The sequence below is a fragment of the Oryzias melastigma genome, linkage group LG3, assembly GCF_002922805.2.
Source record: "Oryzias melastigma strain HK-1 linkage group LG3, ASM292280v2, whole genome shotgun sequence".
In the NCBI taxonomy this organism is placed as follows: domain Eukaryota; kingdom Metazoa; phylum Chordata; class Actinopteri; order Beloniformes; family Adrianichthyidae; genus Oryzias; species Oryzias melastigma.
In genome coordinates, this window is record NC_050514.1 from 17,700,243 (window position 1) to 17,717,399 (window position 17,157).

Here is a 17,157-nt window from a genome sequence, read left to right on the forward strand (position 1 = left end):
GGTCAGCAAGCTCTGAGAGTCAATACAAAAACATTTTTAATGTACAACACAAGCACAGCAGGCACAACACCAAAATCAAGAGGACTGTGACTTAATCAAATGACGTTTTACTCATTCACATTTTATTTTGCTTTGTACTTTTTAGTTTCAGTCTTTCCCCTCTCTCAGCACAACAATAGTCAGATGGAGACTTTTCAAAAGCCATTTGGTCAAATAAAACATCATATCTGTTCAAACGGTGAGGTCAAGAGTTACCTTTGGCTTAAAAGCCCTCTCTGTACTGCTGGTGCTGTCCAAGCAGATGCCCTCGTCCACGCAGTCATCGGTGGAAAAATCGTTGCTCATTTGGTCACTGTGACAACTGCCTTCATTCTCCGCTCCACTATCAGTGCAACTCTCCGTCTGAGGTGACTTCTGGAAGAAGGTCGTTAAAAAAGTGGATAAGGAAAAAAAAAAAGAAGAAGGAAACCATAAAGGTTAAAAAGGCAAGACTGCTGTCAGTTACAGTTCATGAGCTAAACTAATGAGACGCACCAAAGGCACAAGCAGAATGCTCCGACAGATAAGCCAGAACCTGAGGCTAACTGTTCCAAGGCTTAAAAGGAGCCATCAAAGCTGGTTATTTACACTCTTACAAACAAACAAAGGTGCATACTATTGAAGATTAGAGCATGACGTCAATTGTTGGACACTACAGCTGCATGTCTGCCTCAGGAAAACCATTGGATTGAATCCCACTCATTGTCTTGAGTGCTCATAATCATGAGCGCTTTACCCAGGTCACCATAAAGCCAGGCAAGCCACAATCCAATAACGCAACTTTGACTTTGTACTGTTTTTCTAGGAAAATACCTCCATTTTGTAGAATTCTGCATGCATTTAGTGTATAGCAAATAAATAAATCAAGAAAAAAACATTTAAGAAATTATGTATATGGTTAAAATAAGGTAAAAGTTAACTTAGCTTTAAAAAAAAGCAATTCTTTTAGTCTGTCAAATAATAATCCACTAATCTAAATATAACTAGATGAGTCTGGAAGTGAAAACATTGAGTTTTTCCAGTCAGAGTGACTGAATGATGCAAGGATTTTACTTTGTTTCTCTAAACATAAATGTTCAGAGTAATAAATACAGAAACAAACAATTTGTCTTTAAAATCCCACTCAAATAATCTTTTGATTGATTGTAAAGGTGGTCTTAGTGGTCTTTTAATTATGATTATACCATTTTTAGAGAAAATAAAAAAACATGTCGTTTTCTAGGACATAGTTTCTGTAGAGTGGTAGGAGTTCATTAAAATTTGTGGGCAGGACTGTAGGCACAGAGACACCCCGCCCCTCTTTTCCCTCCCTGGTTACTGAGAGCTCTCCGTTTAGGGACTCTCACGCGAGCTTACAGGAAGCTTGTAGCTCTCCCTGTGTTTTTTCTACATCAATAAATAAGACCCCTTTCCAGTTGCACTTTTTGCTCCTGATTCTCAACTATTTGAATAAAGAAATACTGAGAAATGTAATTTTAAGCTTAGTTTTCTTTTAAATATTTCATCCATCATTAGAAAAAAGCCACATGAACATGTTAAAAACAACAAAAAACATATTGGAGAGGGTCTTTAAATGAAGATCATTAAAACTTATATTTTTCTTTAACATCTGGAATATTAAAACTTTTATTTGATTAAAATATTTGCATGCACCTAAATGCTGCTCACATGTGGAAATTACATCTCATTATATCACATTGTGACTGTTAGTAAAACGGAGTTAAAACAAAACTAAACAAAAAAAAAATCTCTAGATCATTAATCTAATCAAGTTCCTAGTGGTTGCAGATCTCACCTCATCTTCCACATCAATGAATGGGCTCATGTCAAGCTCCTCAGGAAAAGTCATGCGGTCATTAAGCTTGATGCGATGCATAGTGGTGTAGTCAAAGTCAAATCTTTTCAGCTGTAAGGTCAGCAGGTAGGGAAAGTGCAGAAACCTCAAACCCTGGGAAAACACAGATTAAAATATTGTGTCAATACAAAGTTGCTGTCAGAAAATAATTCCCATCAACCATTCTCACCTTTCGTGCATCACATTTCTTTTTACAGCGTTCACAGAAGTACTGATTGGGCCCATCCAGAGTTTCTGGTTGGATGAATGCTTGTAAAGCTTCCTCCTGTGGACAGATGGTTACAATTTAGGATATACGTTTAAATCAAATGGAAAAGAAAACCTGAACGACAAAAAGAAAAAGAAAAAAGACGCACCACACTGCCATATGCTTGGCTAGCTCCAAAGGGTCTGATCACAAGAGGTATGTCCAGGTACGTGTCAATTCTCCAGCTTTCGTAACCACACTCCAAACACCGGACATAATCCTTCAGCTTCCCCTGGTACAGCTGGTTGATCAGATCAGCCTAAGATTTGGAGGCAAAATGGTCGAACAAACAGTAATTTAACATCAGTAATATATCTTTAGTGGAGAATAATCAGATAGTTCTCATTGCAATAGCTTCTTTTTTACATCTATCTTGTTATGATTAAAACCCCTTGATGCTGTATTCCCAAAACTCTTCATATAACTGTGCTGCTGTAAAAAATACTACAAGAATTATTTGATCCAAACAGCTTTTTTTCTGTTATTTTCCCTCCAGCTTTGCTGATAGTGCCTTGGTAAAAGAGTTACACTGTTCTTCTGTGTTGTTAAAACCCCAGAGCTCTTCTAAAAGGAGACTTTTACGCAACTATTAAGTGTCATCATGTGTTTACAATCAGGACGATATTAAACAGAATGTACCCTTTTCAAAGACACATTTTACATTTATTGTCTTCAATAAGCTCCAGCTTTAAGCAGAACAGGGGCTCGTGTGTGTATATGGCCCACTAAGTGGGTCAGGTATTCGTGCAGTCTACATTTCTGCAATGTTCAGATGCAGTTTGTGGGAGGAGCCTGCAACACTAGGGATGTTTCAGAGTAAAAGACAATGAAACGTCTGTGATAACTCCAATGTGCAAGGATTCATTAGATACTAAAACTTAGGGCTGGGCGATAAAACGATAATTATCGTTATCGCGATATTACCTTTTTTCGATAGTGAAATGAGACTATTGCGATAAACGTTCGTGTTAAATAACACGGGAGAAAACCCCGGAAGAGCCGCGCTTCCTCTTCTTACGGAGCGGCTGATTCTAGGAGCCCAGACTGAGAGCGGGGGGGACGGAGGCCCCGAATGATGACAAAAGGACAAAACAGAAAACACTATTTCAGTAAACCAATAACCAATATATAATCGCAAATACTTTTATTTTTAATGTCAAGGTAACGATGTTTATATATTTTGATTTGGAAACGTCGTCACCGGACCCCCCTCCTCTAAATTTAAAATGGTTCGGTCCGACCGGATTATTCCTCCGCAGCTGTTTGTTACCGACAGATCCACAGAGTCTGAGGGAGAGAAGACACGCTTTAAAATCAGGAGTTTAAACACCTGATTTAGAGGAGAACCTCCATGAAAACAGAAAAAAGGAGACAGTCTGTCTATTGCTGCGGGTCACGTGTCACGCGGGGCTGAAAGAGGAGAGACTGTGCATGCTAGTAACAGCCGCGCGCAGGGGGGCGGGGACTCGATTGTGGCTGTGGAGTTTAGAGTTTGAGGGTTTTGTTAAAATATTAACCAAAATCTTTTGTATAGAGCTTCGAATTAGAATAATTTGTTGTTTTATTGTGTATCAATAATGAATTTCTTAGTTACATTTGTTCCGTTTATGCTCATTTCTTAATGAGGTGATCTAATAATAGTAAAATAAACTTGTTTGATCAATCCTCCAACATGTACACATGTCAGATGACTGAGTGAAATGATGATTAAATCTATTATCAGAACTGTTTATTTTAAGATTAAGTTTACATTTTATTATCTTCTGCTGCACAGCAGTACCTGTAGTTTATGTTCAGAAGAAATTAGAAAATAATATAAAAATAACTGCAATATATTTGCTGCTTTAGAACAATGTTTTTAAGACTTAATTTTAATTTGAAAGAAACTTCTATGTGCTGCAGTCAGATTAAATTAAATCAGAAATTCTCTACAGCCTATTGAAAACCACCGTTATTGTTTAACTATTGTGTACATTATGTATATGTACAATATTTATTAGAAATATTTAAATGTTCCTCACAGTTAGTTTCAATACTACAGTTAATAAAAAAAAATAATGAAAGTTTAATTTGAACTAACTAAGATTTTAGGGGGGGGGGTCAAAGTTAAGGTGTAAAAATCTGAAGTCGTAAATCTCTGCAATAAAGATTACTTTGATTATTTGATTGATATCGTTTTTAATATCGTTATCGCACAAAATGAAAAAAGCGATATCGCAATATGAAAATTCCCATATCGCCCAGCCCTACTAAAACTCATTACATGTTGTATAGGAAAGGCCTTTCGTCTATTTTATGTTGGAAGGTCGCTGTTAGGAGAAAATCTTGCCGTTGCTTACCTGCTCTGTTTGCTTCCACTTCTGCTCCAAGGCATCAAACATGACCCTGCACAGCTCCTGAACATCATGTTGCTGCCAAGCTAGAAAAAAAATATATATATATATATATATAAAACAATAAGAAAGAAAGGCAGAAATAAATTTCATGAAGTGTCTTGATGCAGAAGCGCATGCTAACGGGTCTTGTGAGCTTAGTCACAGGAGAGACTGGAAACTCACCCTCACTGCTGTCCCAGCCAAAGCTCCGGGTTACATCTGTGGTCTCGATTGCCCGCTTCTTACTCGTCTGGAGCAAAACGAATAGCCTTTGCAGCTGGTAAGGAATACTGGTGACGGGATCTTCCTCCGACTCCTCAAATTCCCAGCTGAAGTTAAAGTCATATTTATTTAAAGTTCATCCTTTAAGAGAGTCCAAAAGACATCAATGAGGGTCATTTCTTACTTGTAGAGTGCATTTCTAAACTCTGGGGTCATGTAGAGTGTTTGCAGAAGGCTGTTTAAATAACAGGTCATTGCTTGGTTAACCAAGCCAACATAACCTGAAAGAGAAGAAAGAACAGGTGGTAAAAGGTTGAATGCTACTGAGTGACGGTAATAATCATATGTTCAGCAAATGAGAACACCCGACCTGTATCCGATTTGCTGAGGATAGACGAGTAAGAGTACGACGGACTGCTGTAGTCACCGCTACCGCATGCACTGCCGTCTCTTGGTAGGGGACCAATAAATCGCTCCTGGGAACTGTCATCCAGCCCGCTGCTATCTGCTGCTGCAGACTCATCCTGTGCACACAAACATACCCTATAAAAATCTGCTCAGCTTACAGGTAAACATTTTGAAAATTCCCCAAAGATATTTGAGTTTTAAATTAGTTATGGAACCAAGGTTTTCTGTTGACATAAATCATCAGTCACCGATGCAATCTGAGGCTGTTCTCCGTCTTTGTCCGTGAGTTGGAGGAAATTCCTCTTCCCGCCAGAATCAAAGCCGGATTCTGAAAGCGACATCTCACTGTTGTGTTCCAGTGGAGCCTTAAGGGAAACAAGAAAACAATCATAATTATGGTGAAAAAGAAAATACATTGAACAAACACTCAAAAAAAATGTATTCTGAAACACATTTACAATCTCACTGGATTTATTTTGAAAGGACATTTCCTGTTTTTCAGTTTACCTAAGGACAGACAAATGAAGTCAACATGGGAGGAGAACCTTAGGGCCACGCAGACAAGTGTTGAAGTGGAAACAAGCAGAAGCTTAATCCACTGACCTACTCAGTGAGATAACAACAGACACAGCACCTGGGCTTTGGACTGGGTCAGCAGCAGGATTAGTCTGTGCTCATTTGAGAAAAAGGAATATTATGCAGATAGGCAGCCAGAACAAGTTTAACACTTGTCGGGCATGCTGATTACGCACTGCTTACACTGTTTGTTCAGCTTAATACAAGAGAACTTGCCCCTGCTTAGGCACATTTTTCTTTCCACATCGAGGAGCGGCAAAGAAGACTTTTGGTATGCCAATAAGCTATGGAGAAATAAATGACTTGTTGATTGTATCAGGTAAATTAAAAACTTTATTATGGTTAAGATACACCAGCCCAACCCTAAAGTGTAGTCTGTGAAAGAAATAAGGTGTGAGTCAAAGGTGAAGTGAGCGATAACAATGGAAAACAAAGAGAAAAGAGTATCAACAAACAATACAATGTCTGGTTGGTGCACAACCCTTCACCTGTATTAATGTAGGGTTATTTCGAAGCCAACAGTCCTGCCCAAAACCCTGGGGCAAATTTCTAATGGTCTTCTGCTGCTATGCAAATAAATATGTCTTAAAGAACGACACTGGCTTTTTGATATTTCCAAAAAAACTGCATAATTAAAAGATTCCTATCTATTTTACAGTGGATAAAAATATAGCTGGAGTGGAACTTTAAGATTTTCCATTCTGAAACACATGGAAGCCCTCGGCAGCTCCTCTTAACAGTTTTTTAGTAAAGTAAACCCCACAGAAATAGAAAAAGCATAACTGAACTTGCCTTCTCTCTAATCAGTAAGTTTGAAGTATTTGATTCTTTAGTTATAGCATTCCTTTTGGTGTGTGCATAGTGACAAGAAGCCCAGCTTACAGAGTGAGCTCCACACCCTGCTTTGTTACAAGCCCTCTGTCAGACAGCCTGTGGGTACCTCCTCTGTCCAGTCTACACTGATCTGTATGAAGGTACTCGTATATTCTATACCACTTTTGTATAATCACTGTGCGGTTACAGAAAGGAAGTATTGATCTGAATGGATGACCCAACATTGCCAGAGGAGGGGGTAACTTTTTGATGACGTTTTCTTCAAACCCACACCATTCCATGGATTCAACCAGGAAGTACCAAATGACTACAGAGGCTTGTTGCAAAAAGAGTCTTTTCCAAAAAATCCGGTTATAGACCAACAATAAACTTTAGCACAGTCTGGTTTCAAAAATGTTTATTGCTTTATTTTCTATTGTGACGCCTTCAGTGTTGGATTATGTTGATTCTTCCATTTTATTTTATTTTATTTTATCAGAGCTCAAATGTGTGCATTATTAGAGACATAATTTAATAAATTATTCACTATGAAACAGACAATTCTGTTCAGTACCAGGTCCCACAGAAACAATGAACAGAATTCTCTATTTTCTGTTAGTCAGTCTTTTCTTTGTTCTCAGAGATCCCACTGTTTCAAAATTAACATTTGCTAGCATTTGCGCTGCACATTTTATGCTTGTATCCCGACGTCTTTTTGCATATTGAGCAACATATTAACATTAATCTTCTTTAAATACTGCAACAAATCTATTTTATTTAACTTGTTTTTGAAAAGTTAGGGAAAAACTTTGTAGCTAACCAGAGGCAGTTCTTTTATCATTGCTGTGATTCATTCTACTTTTCATCACCAAGTTTACTCGCTCTTATGAATGAATTTGGTTTACACTTATTTTAATAATGGCATGTAGGGATCAATTTGAAAATAAGCCAATAGCAAGGAAATGTAATGCCATTAAATCATCAAAGTATATTCTTAAAAAGGAAAAAAAAAGAATCAAAAACAGATGTGCTAACTAGCAGATCTTCATCTTGTGATCTGTCTGAAAATATCTGAAGAGAAAAAGCTAAAATGAGCTCTGCAGTGTTGCTTGCATGTCAACTAAACACAAACATGCTTTGCTTCTGCGGCTGGGTCTCACTGATAAAACAGTATTTGAAAAATCACATCTATATGATACAATTGTACTGTATGGTTGCATTTGATTTAACTGTCTGTTTTTAATATTTCCATCTAAAACTAACTTTGCTTAGTTATAAATATTGTTTTCCCACAACTAGTTGCTAAAATTATCTAGAAGTGGAACTATCATCAGTAAAGTTAGAATTAGTTGCATTAAAAGCCAACAGTAAAACTGTGTTGTGATAGAAAACACTGCCCAGATCCATCATTCCATACCTGAAGCTAGTTTAATTTTAGCCGTAATTAAAATAGCTGAAGTTGGATTTGCAAAACATTCAAGGACTGTCACAAAATCTGAAAATAAAAATTAATAAAACAGTTTTTCTATAAAAGAACACATTAATATTAGTTTGCCTATGTGACCCTACAAAATGGTGCAAAATAATGCTCTTGTGTTTACCCATCTGGCTCACATTCATTTCCATGCTGTTTAGTAAATTATTTTGCCCTGTGTTCCAGTCTACTTTTATTTTTTCACAAGTTGGTGTTATGGGGAGAAACAACAAAATCCTGTTTTTTATTTTTTAGCTGAAGAAAAGTAAATTTCACCATTAATAAATTATCCACAGCTGTGTGTTGTTTTGTTGATAGAAGAAAAAAAACATTTATAGAAACAAAAATGCATTAACATCATCTTCATTATTTATACACGAAAAATATTCAGTCATTATAGTGATTTTTCTCACCATGTCCAGAACGTTTCCCCAGGCGAGGTCGAAAGTGCCTTTTACATATCCAGCTTTGTGAGCGACGTCCTCGTAGAGTTTGGTGAGAGTGGTGGAAGCAGGCAAGTTAAGGGTCAGCCTCTCATTGACCGTCTTTGCACTGGTCGTGTCTTGAATGATGCACAGCACCCTGGGCTCCTCAGCTGCATTGTGGATCTGAAAATCAAGAGGAAGCCCATTCATTTGGTGTACTCATATGTAATTGAAAAGTTTGTGGAAAACAAGCTATGTTAGTTGTTTAATAGCATTTTTTTTTATAAAATCATCCACTAAATATTCTGCACAAAACACAAACAACTGTGATTTTCAAGGCTTAAAAGAAGGTTAACGCTGACACTTAAGATGACGCTTTACTGCCAACCAGATAAGACAATTGGAAGATTCCAAAGTTGATGTTGAAATCAAAAAGCAAAAACACTCTGGATGTCAGAACTCTAAAACTAAAAGCATGCCATGCAGCTATTGAGTCATGCTTGACTTCAGAAGCAGTTTGTTTTTCAGGTGGAACCAGAGTTTCAAGAGGAAACAGCAGCTCATGCCATCATTTAAGTATGACACTTCCGGATTTTTTTAATTCTTTTTCAAAGGTTTACCTGGTATTGATCAAGAAATTGACACAAAAAAGGCCAAGAAAAGGAAAAAAAATATTCAGCAAGTCCTTTAACAACCTAATAAAAATATGCTTGATAAAACACTAGTACAAAATGGTTCTTATTGGGGGGAAAAAAACAATTCTACGTGCTGAATCTCTATATAATGTAAAAGAACTTTCAAATATTTTTATTTATTTGGTATTAACATGTTTAGCCTTTTTAAACCATTTTTATTTCAACAAGATCCAAAGCCCAAAAATCTGTATTATTCATTCCAAATATGATGACTAGAATCACAAGCTCCATGTATCCATGTGTTAGTAACTGGAATCTTTCACAACCTGAAAGCACCCTAGCTTTGATTTTTGTTGTTTACTTTAATTGTTTGTTGGTAATCACAGGCAGGTTTTCATGCAACTGTTGAAGACCAAGCTTTGCAGTACACTTCACCTGAGAGCGTCTCTTTATTTCATCAAAGATACTCTGTCTGCAACTCCGAAACACACCCTAACAAAAAGTGGAAATGGCCGAGTTGAACAACTTAAACACCAAAAAAAAATAAATAAATAAAAGTATTTAAAAGAATAACTATAAAAAGTAAAAAAAAAAAAGTTTAGATCTCCCTTAAAATTTAACAATTTGAAAATGTAAATACATATAGCAGTAAAAGAATTGGAAGCCAATTTAGTTTTTCGTCACATCTTTTGGGAGGTTTGTTATCTTGGTAAAATGTGACTGGCAGGTCTTATAAAGAAGCTGCAGCTGACAACACACAAGTGTATTATGAGATTAAAGGTTATTTTTATCATGGATATAATCACAAGGTGCTAACATGAAGCCACATGTAACACAAAAGACAGGCAGTATTTAAAGATCAATAAAAAAATAACTAATGGGAAAAACTGTTTTTTTTAATGTTCATTAAAAAGGGAAAGTTCACTATAGCGGAAAAAACATTATTTTAGATTATTACACCAAAAACAAAAAGGCAGGAGAGGAGATATGGAATTGTATTACTAAAAAATGCTAAAATATCAATTAATTTGGATTATTGATATTGGAAAAAAAAATTAAGAAAGCAACATTGGCCTGAATCCCAAACATGTGTTACTTTTTTTAGACAGTACTATTTTCTTTTTTCTTTTTTTTTTTTTAAGAGCGGTTCTAACAGTTTCCTTATTTTACTTTGTAAAACCGAGTGTCAACTTATTATTGAATAAAAAAAAGCACAACTTTTTCTAATGTTTTGTCATTAAATTTCCGTCATTTTGAGTCTAGCTGTTTAGCATTAAATCAAAAGAATTGATATGCAACACATCACAAATTGTACGTGCTTTTTTATTTTAACACATACTAAAAATAGTGAACTTAATGTTTTATTTTTTTTAAGTTTACGTGAAATTTAAAAAAATGTAATCGGCAAAATTATGGTTATGTTTAAATCGTAAGTAATAAAAATAAATGTGCACAAATTAAAAAGTAGCTTTGTAAACTAATTGTGATACTTGCTTTGTGATGAAGCAAGTACAATATTTTTGCTTTCTTAATAACAAGGAAATGTGATCTGCCGAGTTTGCTGCCTGAATGAAAGAACTGAACAAAAAGCTACATCTTAATCTTAACATCAAAATCGTAGTAAAGTATAGTTTACCAAAACCTATTGTTATTGTGTGTCTGTGATTAAGGGGTAACATGATCTTAAAATTGACTGACCGATCCCCTGCATTTGAGCAGCATCATCTATTCTAGAACCTAAAGTCAAATTAATTAAACAGTGATAATAGGGCGTTTACTTTAACATTGCTGGCTTGTTTCCACGTCTTATCATCGAAGACACAATAAATACTGAGTGTTCATTAGTTACATTAAATATGAAAGAACATCAAACATAAAAACAGATGCTTACATAAACATGTCGGTCAGCAAACGGCACATAAGCGAGCTATCAACAGCTAATTCCCGAAAACCTAGCTTTGTCGTATTTAAATAGCAACGTTATAAACCAGCATCTATGTTATGAGCAGAAAGTCAGCTAACACAATAAGTTTTTCGGTGAACAATTTCTTTTGCTAAACATAAACTACAAAGAGAGTCAGAATAAAAGTAAATAAACCCCTGTCTTAGAAAGTACAGATTTTACGTTTTCGGACAAATATAAGCATAAGTTGCTAGTGTTTAAAATTATATATATATATATATTATTTTTACCATTGGCGTCAGTTACAGTTCCAACTGACCAGATTAAATACCTTAGCAGCTAGTCAATCCAACAAGCTAATGTTATGCAAGTTAGCTAACTAATGTTGACAAATATGAATTGCCCCTCGGTTTAAAGTCACACGGTGTCAAGTGTCAATATTTGACAATGTTAGAACACTTTTACTGCTAAGAACGTATACAAAGAACTACCTGACTGACCACACAACATATTTAAAATTACGCTACCTAAACTCAATTTACTTTATCCGAGCTAAAGCGAAACTAGCCGCTAACCAGCAGCAGTTAGCCGTGTCATGATAGGCCGTTCAAGTCATTTTAAGCTAACTGTTAGCAGTTCAGTTGGCCACTACCCGACACACCAAGACCATAAACTCCTAAAGTAGAGCAAAAGTGTAATTATTTGTGTGTAAACGTGACAGCTCGTACACAAGCAGAACATCTCCGATCTGAACATGGTTTTGTATTAACCTCACCTCTCTGGGTACGAACTGGGTCTCCTCGCTAGGCACCATTTCCATTTGAACGGCAGTTTTTAGACTAGCATCTATCCGGAGAAGGATGTCAGCGAATAAACTCTCCAGCGGTGAACACAAACATGGTTTGTGTCCAGTTTGTTGTCAATTTAGATGCTCGGACACAAAAATTCAACTTGTCAAAAGTTGCAAGCTTATCAAAGTGATCGCGACACTGTCAGCTTCACTGCCAGAGCGTGAACTGTCCTACTCCAAAAGAAGAAAAATGGCCGGCCTGTTTCTCCGCGAGATTTCACTTCACTCGAAGGCTTTGACGTCACAGAGGGTGCGTGACAGCGCTGACAGGAAGTAAACAGTCACTGAATTTTTATCCAACCTTTTTTTTATTTTATTTATTTATTTTTTTAATCCAACCCTTACATTTTAGATATTTCAATAAAATAACAATAAAAAAGCAAATAAATAAAAAAACAACAAAAAAATTATATCAGATTTCTATAGTAAAATTAGATAATATTTTCTTCTGTTTTCACTGGCTTTTGCAGATATGGCATTGTTAAAGGTTCATAATCAATTAAGAATTTTATTAGTTTAACAAGAAAAAATACACAACTCCTTTATATTATGTTGTTGACTCCATACACCAGTGTTTCGATAATAATATTAAATTAGTCAGTTGTTCAGCCAAAAGGGTCAGCTATACACCAAAATTGAGTTCATCCAGCACTACAAGATCCCCATCTCTGTAAAGGACTTTTCTGTTTTATTTGAGGCTTTTCATCTTCATCTCACCTATCTGTTTAGTGTATCAGCTGCACCTGACGAAACACAAACTGTTCCAAAAGTCTTCTTGTCTACATCCAAAAATCAAAACAAAGGAGCTCCAAACTGAATTTCCAGCAAAGTTTCTTCACAAACAGATATGTTGGGAAAAAGTTTGGCTTTTGCCAAAACAAATTTCTTGTGAATAATACCACTAAAGAGGTATCACTTAAAATCTTACATAGCTTTTATCCAACAAATCATTTCATGAAAAGGTTGAATCTCAATAAAAACTGTGTTTTTTGTAAGCAATAGGATGAAACAGTACATTTTGGCCCTGTAAGAACTCTAAATTAGTTAAGAATCAATTATCAATTCTTGTAATGACTCAAAATTATCCCTGTTTTTTCCCAACAAGGAAAAACACCCACTTTGGTGTTGTTGTTTATGATAATAAGCTATCTTCATAATTAAAATCAATAAATCTTCTGATTTTTTTTAGAACTAAATATTATCATGTTATTTAGCAATAAATTCCAAATTTCTTTGAATTAATTTCCCTAATCAGACATTATTTACAGAATTTCTACAGTACTAACAAAAAAGAAGTTAAACATATAACTTGTTTCAACTTTAACTTTAACATAAAGTTATTTTCTTTTTGGTGTTTATTTTGAAAAAAATATTTACAGTTTAGTGTTCATTGTTCTTTACTTTACTAAGTGTTTTGAATAACTCTACATGAAGAACATTTATCCATAAAGGATTTTTACTTACGTTTATAAAAAAAATCATTCATTTTAGTTTAACTTGATCAGAACAATCTAAGAAACCAGTATTGAAATAGTTGTTCTAGTTTGAGTGAAAATGTGATATTTGTGGTCATAAATTAAAGTATTTATTTAAGAACAGTATATTCAGCTTGACTTTTATATAATCATTAACTAAAGGGGGCCAACATTTAATAGTTTTCTTTCTCTGTCATTTGAAATTTTAAAAGAATCTTACTATAAATTGCAATAACATTAGTGGTTAACAAAAACTGTTTATTTTCCAAAATTTCATGCACAATTTCTTTTAATCATTTTTTTCTGCACAGCAAGGTTACCTTTATGTAGCTTGCACAATTTGTCATTTTAACTTTGATATACTTTGAGTTACTCATTCATTTTTAGATATGGTTTCCTTTGAGTGACCTGTGTTCGACTTCCTGGTTCCTTATCTGTGGAGTTCTTCCTCATGGCTGTGAGTAGAGATGCTTTTTATCCTGGAACACATCTGAAGGACACCGGTGCCAGAGGAAAAAGGAAAACTGACACTGTTAATCAGCATTTTTATTCATTTATTGAAATAAACGTTATGTTTTTATTTTATTTTATAGACACAGCCCTTGTTGTATTTATTGATTTAAAGACACAAAGTCTGTAGTGTTTATCATTGGTACACTCCGTTTGAGAGAAAATTAATGTAATTCAGGGATCAGGGAAATCACATTGATGAATTTTAAAGAATTTATTTGCATAATGGTCCAGAAAATAAGTAAAATAACTAAAAGCGAAGTGGAATACTTTGTAATGTAACCCTGGTTGTCAATGACAGAGGTCAAAGGTTTTCTGTGGGTCCTTACCAGGTTTGTACCTACTGTACCTGCTACTTTGGTAGATTTACTCATGGCGTTTAGATGTTTTGGGGCTTTCGACTCCCTCCACAGATTCTCTAAGGGGTTGAGGTTCAGAGAGTAGTGAGGCCACTCCAGATCCTTGAAATGCCTTTTTGGGAAACAACTCCTTTGCAGTCCGGGTGATGTGTTTGGGATCATTGTCACCCTGGAATACCCAGCCATGTTTTAATTCTCAATACTCTCACTGATGGAGGTTTTTGTCCAAAATCTCACCATTTGTATTTTTCTTCAGACAGATCAGTCGACCGTCCCTGAAAAGCAGCAGAAAAACAGCCTCCAAGCATGATGCTTCCACCCCCATGCTTCAGACTTTTCAGAACTAAGCATACTTCCCATTCCAAATACAATTACTTTAAAAGTAATTTTTTTCAACAGTTGCAACATTTTTCAGTCAACCCTTTCTTTTTCATTAATTTTTGTCTTTGCTCACCAAATTGATTTAACGTTTAGATATCTTCCAAATGTGAACATTCTAAAACTTGCTTTTTAAATATTATCTTTAAAACAGTTGTATCAAAATCATTACATTTTTTAAATACTTCTTATTTTTAGTGTGATTTTGTTGCTGGTTTTAAAATTTAGCATTTTTGTTTAAATCTTAGTTACATTACAGTCCAGCAGGTGTTTTCCAAAACCTTTTTTCAAACGAGAAACCTATTTTTAGATTTACGTTGTTTATGAACATTGTTATCCTTTCAGTTTAGAGTTATTGCTTTTGCTCTTTAAGTCATTCTTGCCTTTAAATGTTCTTGCTCAGTTTCTCTTGTAGCTTTTCCCCCACTGTACAGTGAGCAGATTTTGAGCAGATGAGTTGATTTCTTTATTTATTCCAACTCAAACACAGTTTTGGTTGCTCCATTCTCTTGTTGTCGCTCTTTTGTTCTGTCGTATTTCAGGTTTTGCCACTGTAACAAATGGTTAAGTTTGTTTAAGTTCAAGTCAATATGTATTCCTGTCTCCTTTGCTTTGGTCCTCAACAATCAGAGCAGTAGAAGAGTGTAAACAGTAAAACAGAAGCTTGGACATTTAAGAAATACACAAAACAAAGTTATAATGTTTTGAAAAATGTTAACTTTTAATAATAATTTCATGTATTTAATCCAAAATGACTTGTTTCTGCCTCCTTCAGGGTATTACAAATTCACAGATGTACTTCTTCAGGCTGCGGCACACCTCGTCCTGCCACTTTCCTTGTGCAGCCACTGAAAGAGCGACACAGCTCTCCCTCTTGGTTCCTGTGGGCTGCTTCTTGGAGCGATCCCAGTTGAAGTAGCTGACCGGCAGGCTGTTGACATCAACATACTGACCTTCCTTCACTATGTCAGACACACCAATCCAGAACTCACTCGATCCTGGGGCACTCCTCTTTGCATAATTTCTCAGGTCGTTGTTTTCCATCATGTCTCGTGGCGTTGCCAGAGTTCCTCCTTGAGCGATGCAGTCCTCATTTGCATCATGAAAATGTTTGGGTTCCTCAATGGTAAGATAACACTTTCTGTGAGCTTTGATGCCCTGAAGACACACTAGAAGCACAAATCACTTCTTTTAGGAGTGGAATTAGTTGTAATATCACACTATGACACACTGATTGCTCATTAGTTTAAAAATGATCTAAAAAACTAGTTGTATTCACATGTGAAGTTCAAAAAAGTGCTTAAAAATAATGTGGATGTTGCTGCCCTCTAGTGGTGATAAACAAGAAAGAGGTTGAAGAATCGTTTTTGTTAAATTATTTACTTCTTATTTCTAAGATATGGTTTAGGATACCAACAATAGCATTGATTAGAATTTGTTTGAATGTATATAAAAATGTACTAACGGTCCTGGTTTATTCATTAACAAATATTCAGGGTCCTACCTGTCTGCAACGCCTGCTTCTCCTTCAGTAAATTTACTTCTTGCCACAACTTCTCAATCTGCGACTTTACATCTTCATCCTCAGCTACAAGTCAACAAGAAGAAAACAAAATCAGCCCAGAGAAACAGAGGAATTCCTGAGCAGTATGTTAAGCCTTTACCTCCAGCCTGTCGAGCAGAAACAGCCTTCCTGGTTCGAGACGGACTGCTGCAGCAAAGCAAGGAAAAGCTGAGAAGGAGGACAGGCAGGGCCAGACGAGCCATGCTATTACACAGGAACCCGGGACACACTATGCACTGCTGTAAAAAGAACCAAAAACACTGGAGAGGGTTCAATATATATATACCACCCCTGTGTATGGCTGTCTGGGTTCTCTCCCTGCAGTGGCTCCAGCCATGTTTGTGTTTGCCCAAACATCAGGAGGAGGTGAGGGTGGCAAAAGGGTGGAGGCAAATAATGATTTGCTTGTGTGGGGTTTATTTTTAGATAAATATTTACTCTGAACAAGGTGCACTGAGCAGTATGCCTGTTTATTTCCAAACTAACAGCAAAAGTATTGACGGCTTGACTGATGCAGTGTTTTACACGTGACACATGTTAGCTACAAGTGGGAGCTTCACTTTAACAAAAATCTTCTAGCAGACAGCAAACTCTGCAATTTATCAGTATTTTTATAACTAATATGCAAACTATAATAGATATGTCATAAAAGACTGACTCTTAGATCATTTTCAATGCTCCTCAAGACTCCCTCCATCCATTTTCTTAACCCGTATGATCCCTTTTGGGGTCACTGAAGTCTGACCCCACACTTAGTGACAGTAAGAGTAACCACGTCACCTGTGAAGGAAGTTTTTCGACAGTGGGAGAGGGAGTCAGAGCGCCTGGAGAAAACCCACTCATGGCATGTACGAGGAGATTATTCAACTCCCCACAGAAAGGTCCCAGCCGGGATTTGAACCTTCTTGCTGCAAGGCGAGAGCACCAACCACTGTGTCGGCCCTAGTCTAAACTCATTTTATGAATATTTTGTGCTTGTTTCACAAAGTAAATGATAAAGCTTAAAAGCTAAAACTGTTTCCCTTTAGGTCACAATAGCAGAAATCTGT

General features: G+C 36.0%; 2 protein-coding genes across 3 annotated transcripts in view; both read right to left on the reverse strand.

Annotated features, from left to right (window-relative positions):
• usp47 (ubiquitin specific peptidase 47) overlaps positions 1-12,062 on the reverse strand; it is a 20,073-nt gene extending 8,011 nt beyond the window's left edge. The window contains exons 1-11 of one of the 2 annotated variants that reach the window (XM_024295615.2): positions 11,748-12,061; positions 8,423-8,617; positions 5,395-5,511; positions 5,109-5,262; positions 4,923-5,019; positions 4,700-4,845; positions 4,481-4,560; positions 2,251-2,400; positions 2,064-2,159; positions 1,835-1,987; positions 256-414 (exon numbers count right to left, since the gene is read on the reverse strand). In XM_024295615.2, the coding sequence (XP_024151383.1) occupies positions 256-414; positions 1,835-1,987; positions 2,064-2,159; positions 2,251-2,400; positions 4,481-4,560; positions 4,700-4,845; positions 4,923-5,019; positions 5,109-5,262; positions 5,395-5,511; positions 8,423-8,617; positions 11,748-11,792 (1,392 nt within the window). In that variant the 5' untranslated portion in view covers positions 11,793-12,061. Of the gene's footprint in view, positions 1-255; positions 415-1,834; positions 1,988-2,063; positions 2,160-2,250; positions 2,401-4,480; positions 4,561-4,699; positions 4,846-4,922; positions 5,020-5,108; positions 5,263-5,394; positions 5,512-8,422; positions 8,618-11,747 lie in introns of both variants that reach the window. The other variant, XM_024295616.2, reaches the window with a different exon arrangement.
• Positions 12,063-15,241: 3,179 nt separating this feature from the next.
• On the reverse strand, positions 15,242-16,468 carry clec3a (C-type lectin domain family 3, member A). The gene is made up of 3 exons (XM_024295614.2): positions 16,209-16,468; positions 16,049-16,132; positions 15,242-15,713 (listed from the first exon to the last, which is right to left on the reverse strand). The coding sequence occupies exons 1-3, from the start codon at positions 16,309-16,311 to the stop codon at positions 15,316-15,318; spliced, it is 585 nt and encodes a 194-aa protein (XP_024151382.1). The 5' UTR covers positions 16,312-16,468; the 3' UTR covers positions 15,242-15,315.
• Between the last annotated feature and the right edge of the window lie 689 nt (positions 16,469-17,157).

Excerpts from the sequence above, each read along its gene's own strand:
- clec3a (XM_024295614.2), bottom strand. The coding sequence starts at position 16,311 with ATGGCTCGTCTGGCCCTGCCTGTCCTCCTTCTCAGCTTTTCCTTGCTT. Across the intron at positions 16,133-16,208 it reads TTCTGCTCGACAGGCTGGAG|CTGAGGATGAAGATGTAAAG; the intron begins GTAAAGGCTTAA and ends GTTGACTTGTAG. Across the intron at positions 15,714-16,048 it reads GAAGCAGGCGTTGCAGACAG|TGTGTCTTCAGGGCATCAAA; the intron begins GTAGGACCCTGA and ends TTGTGCTTCTAG.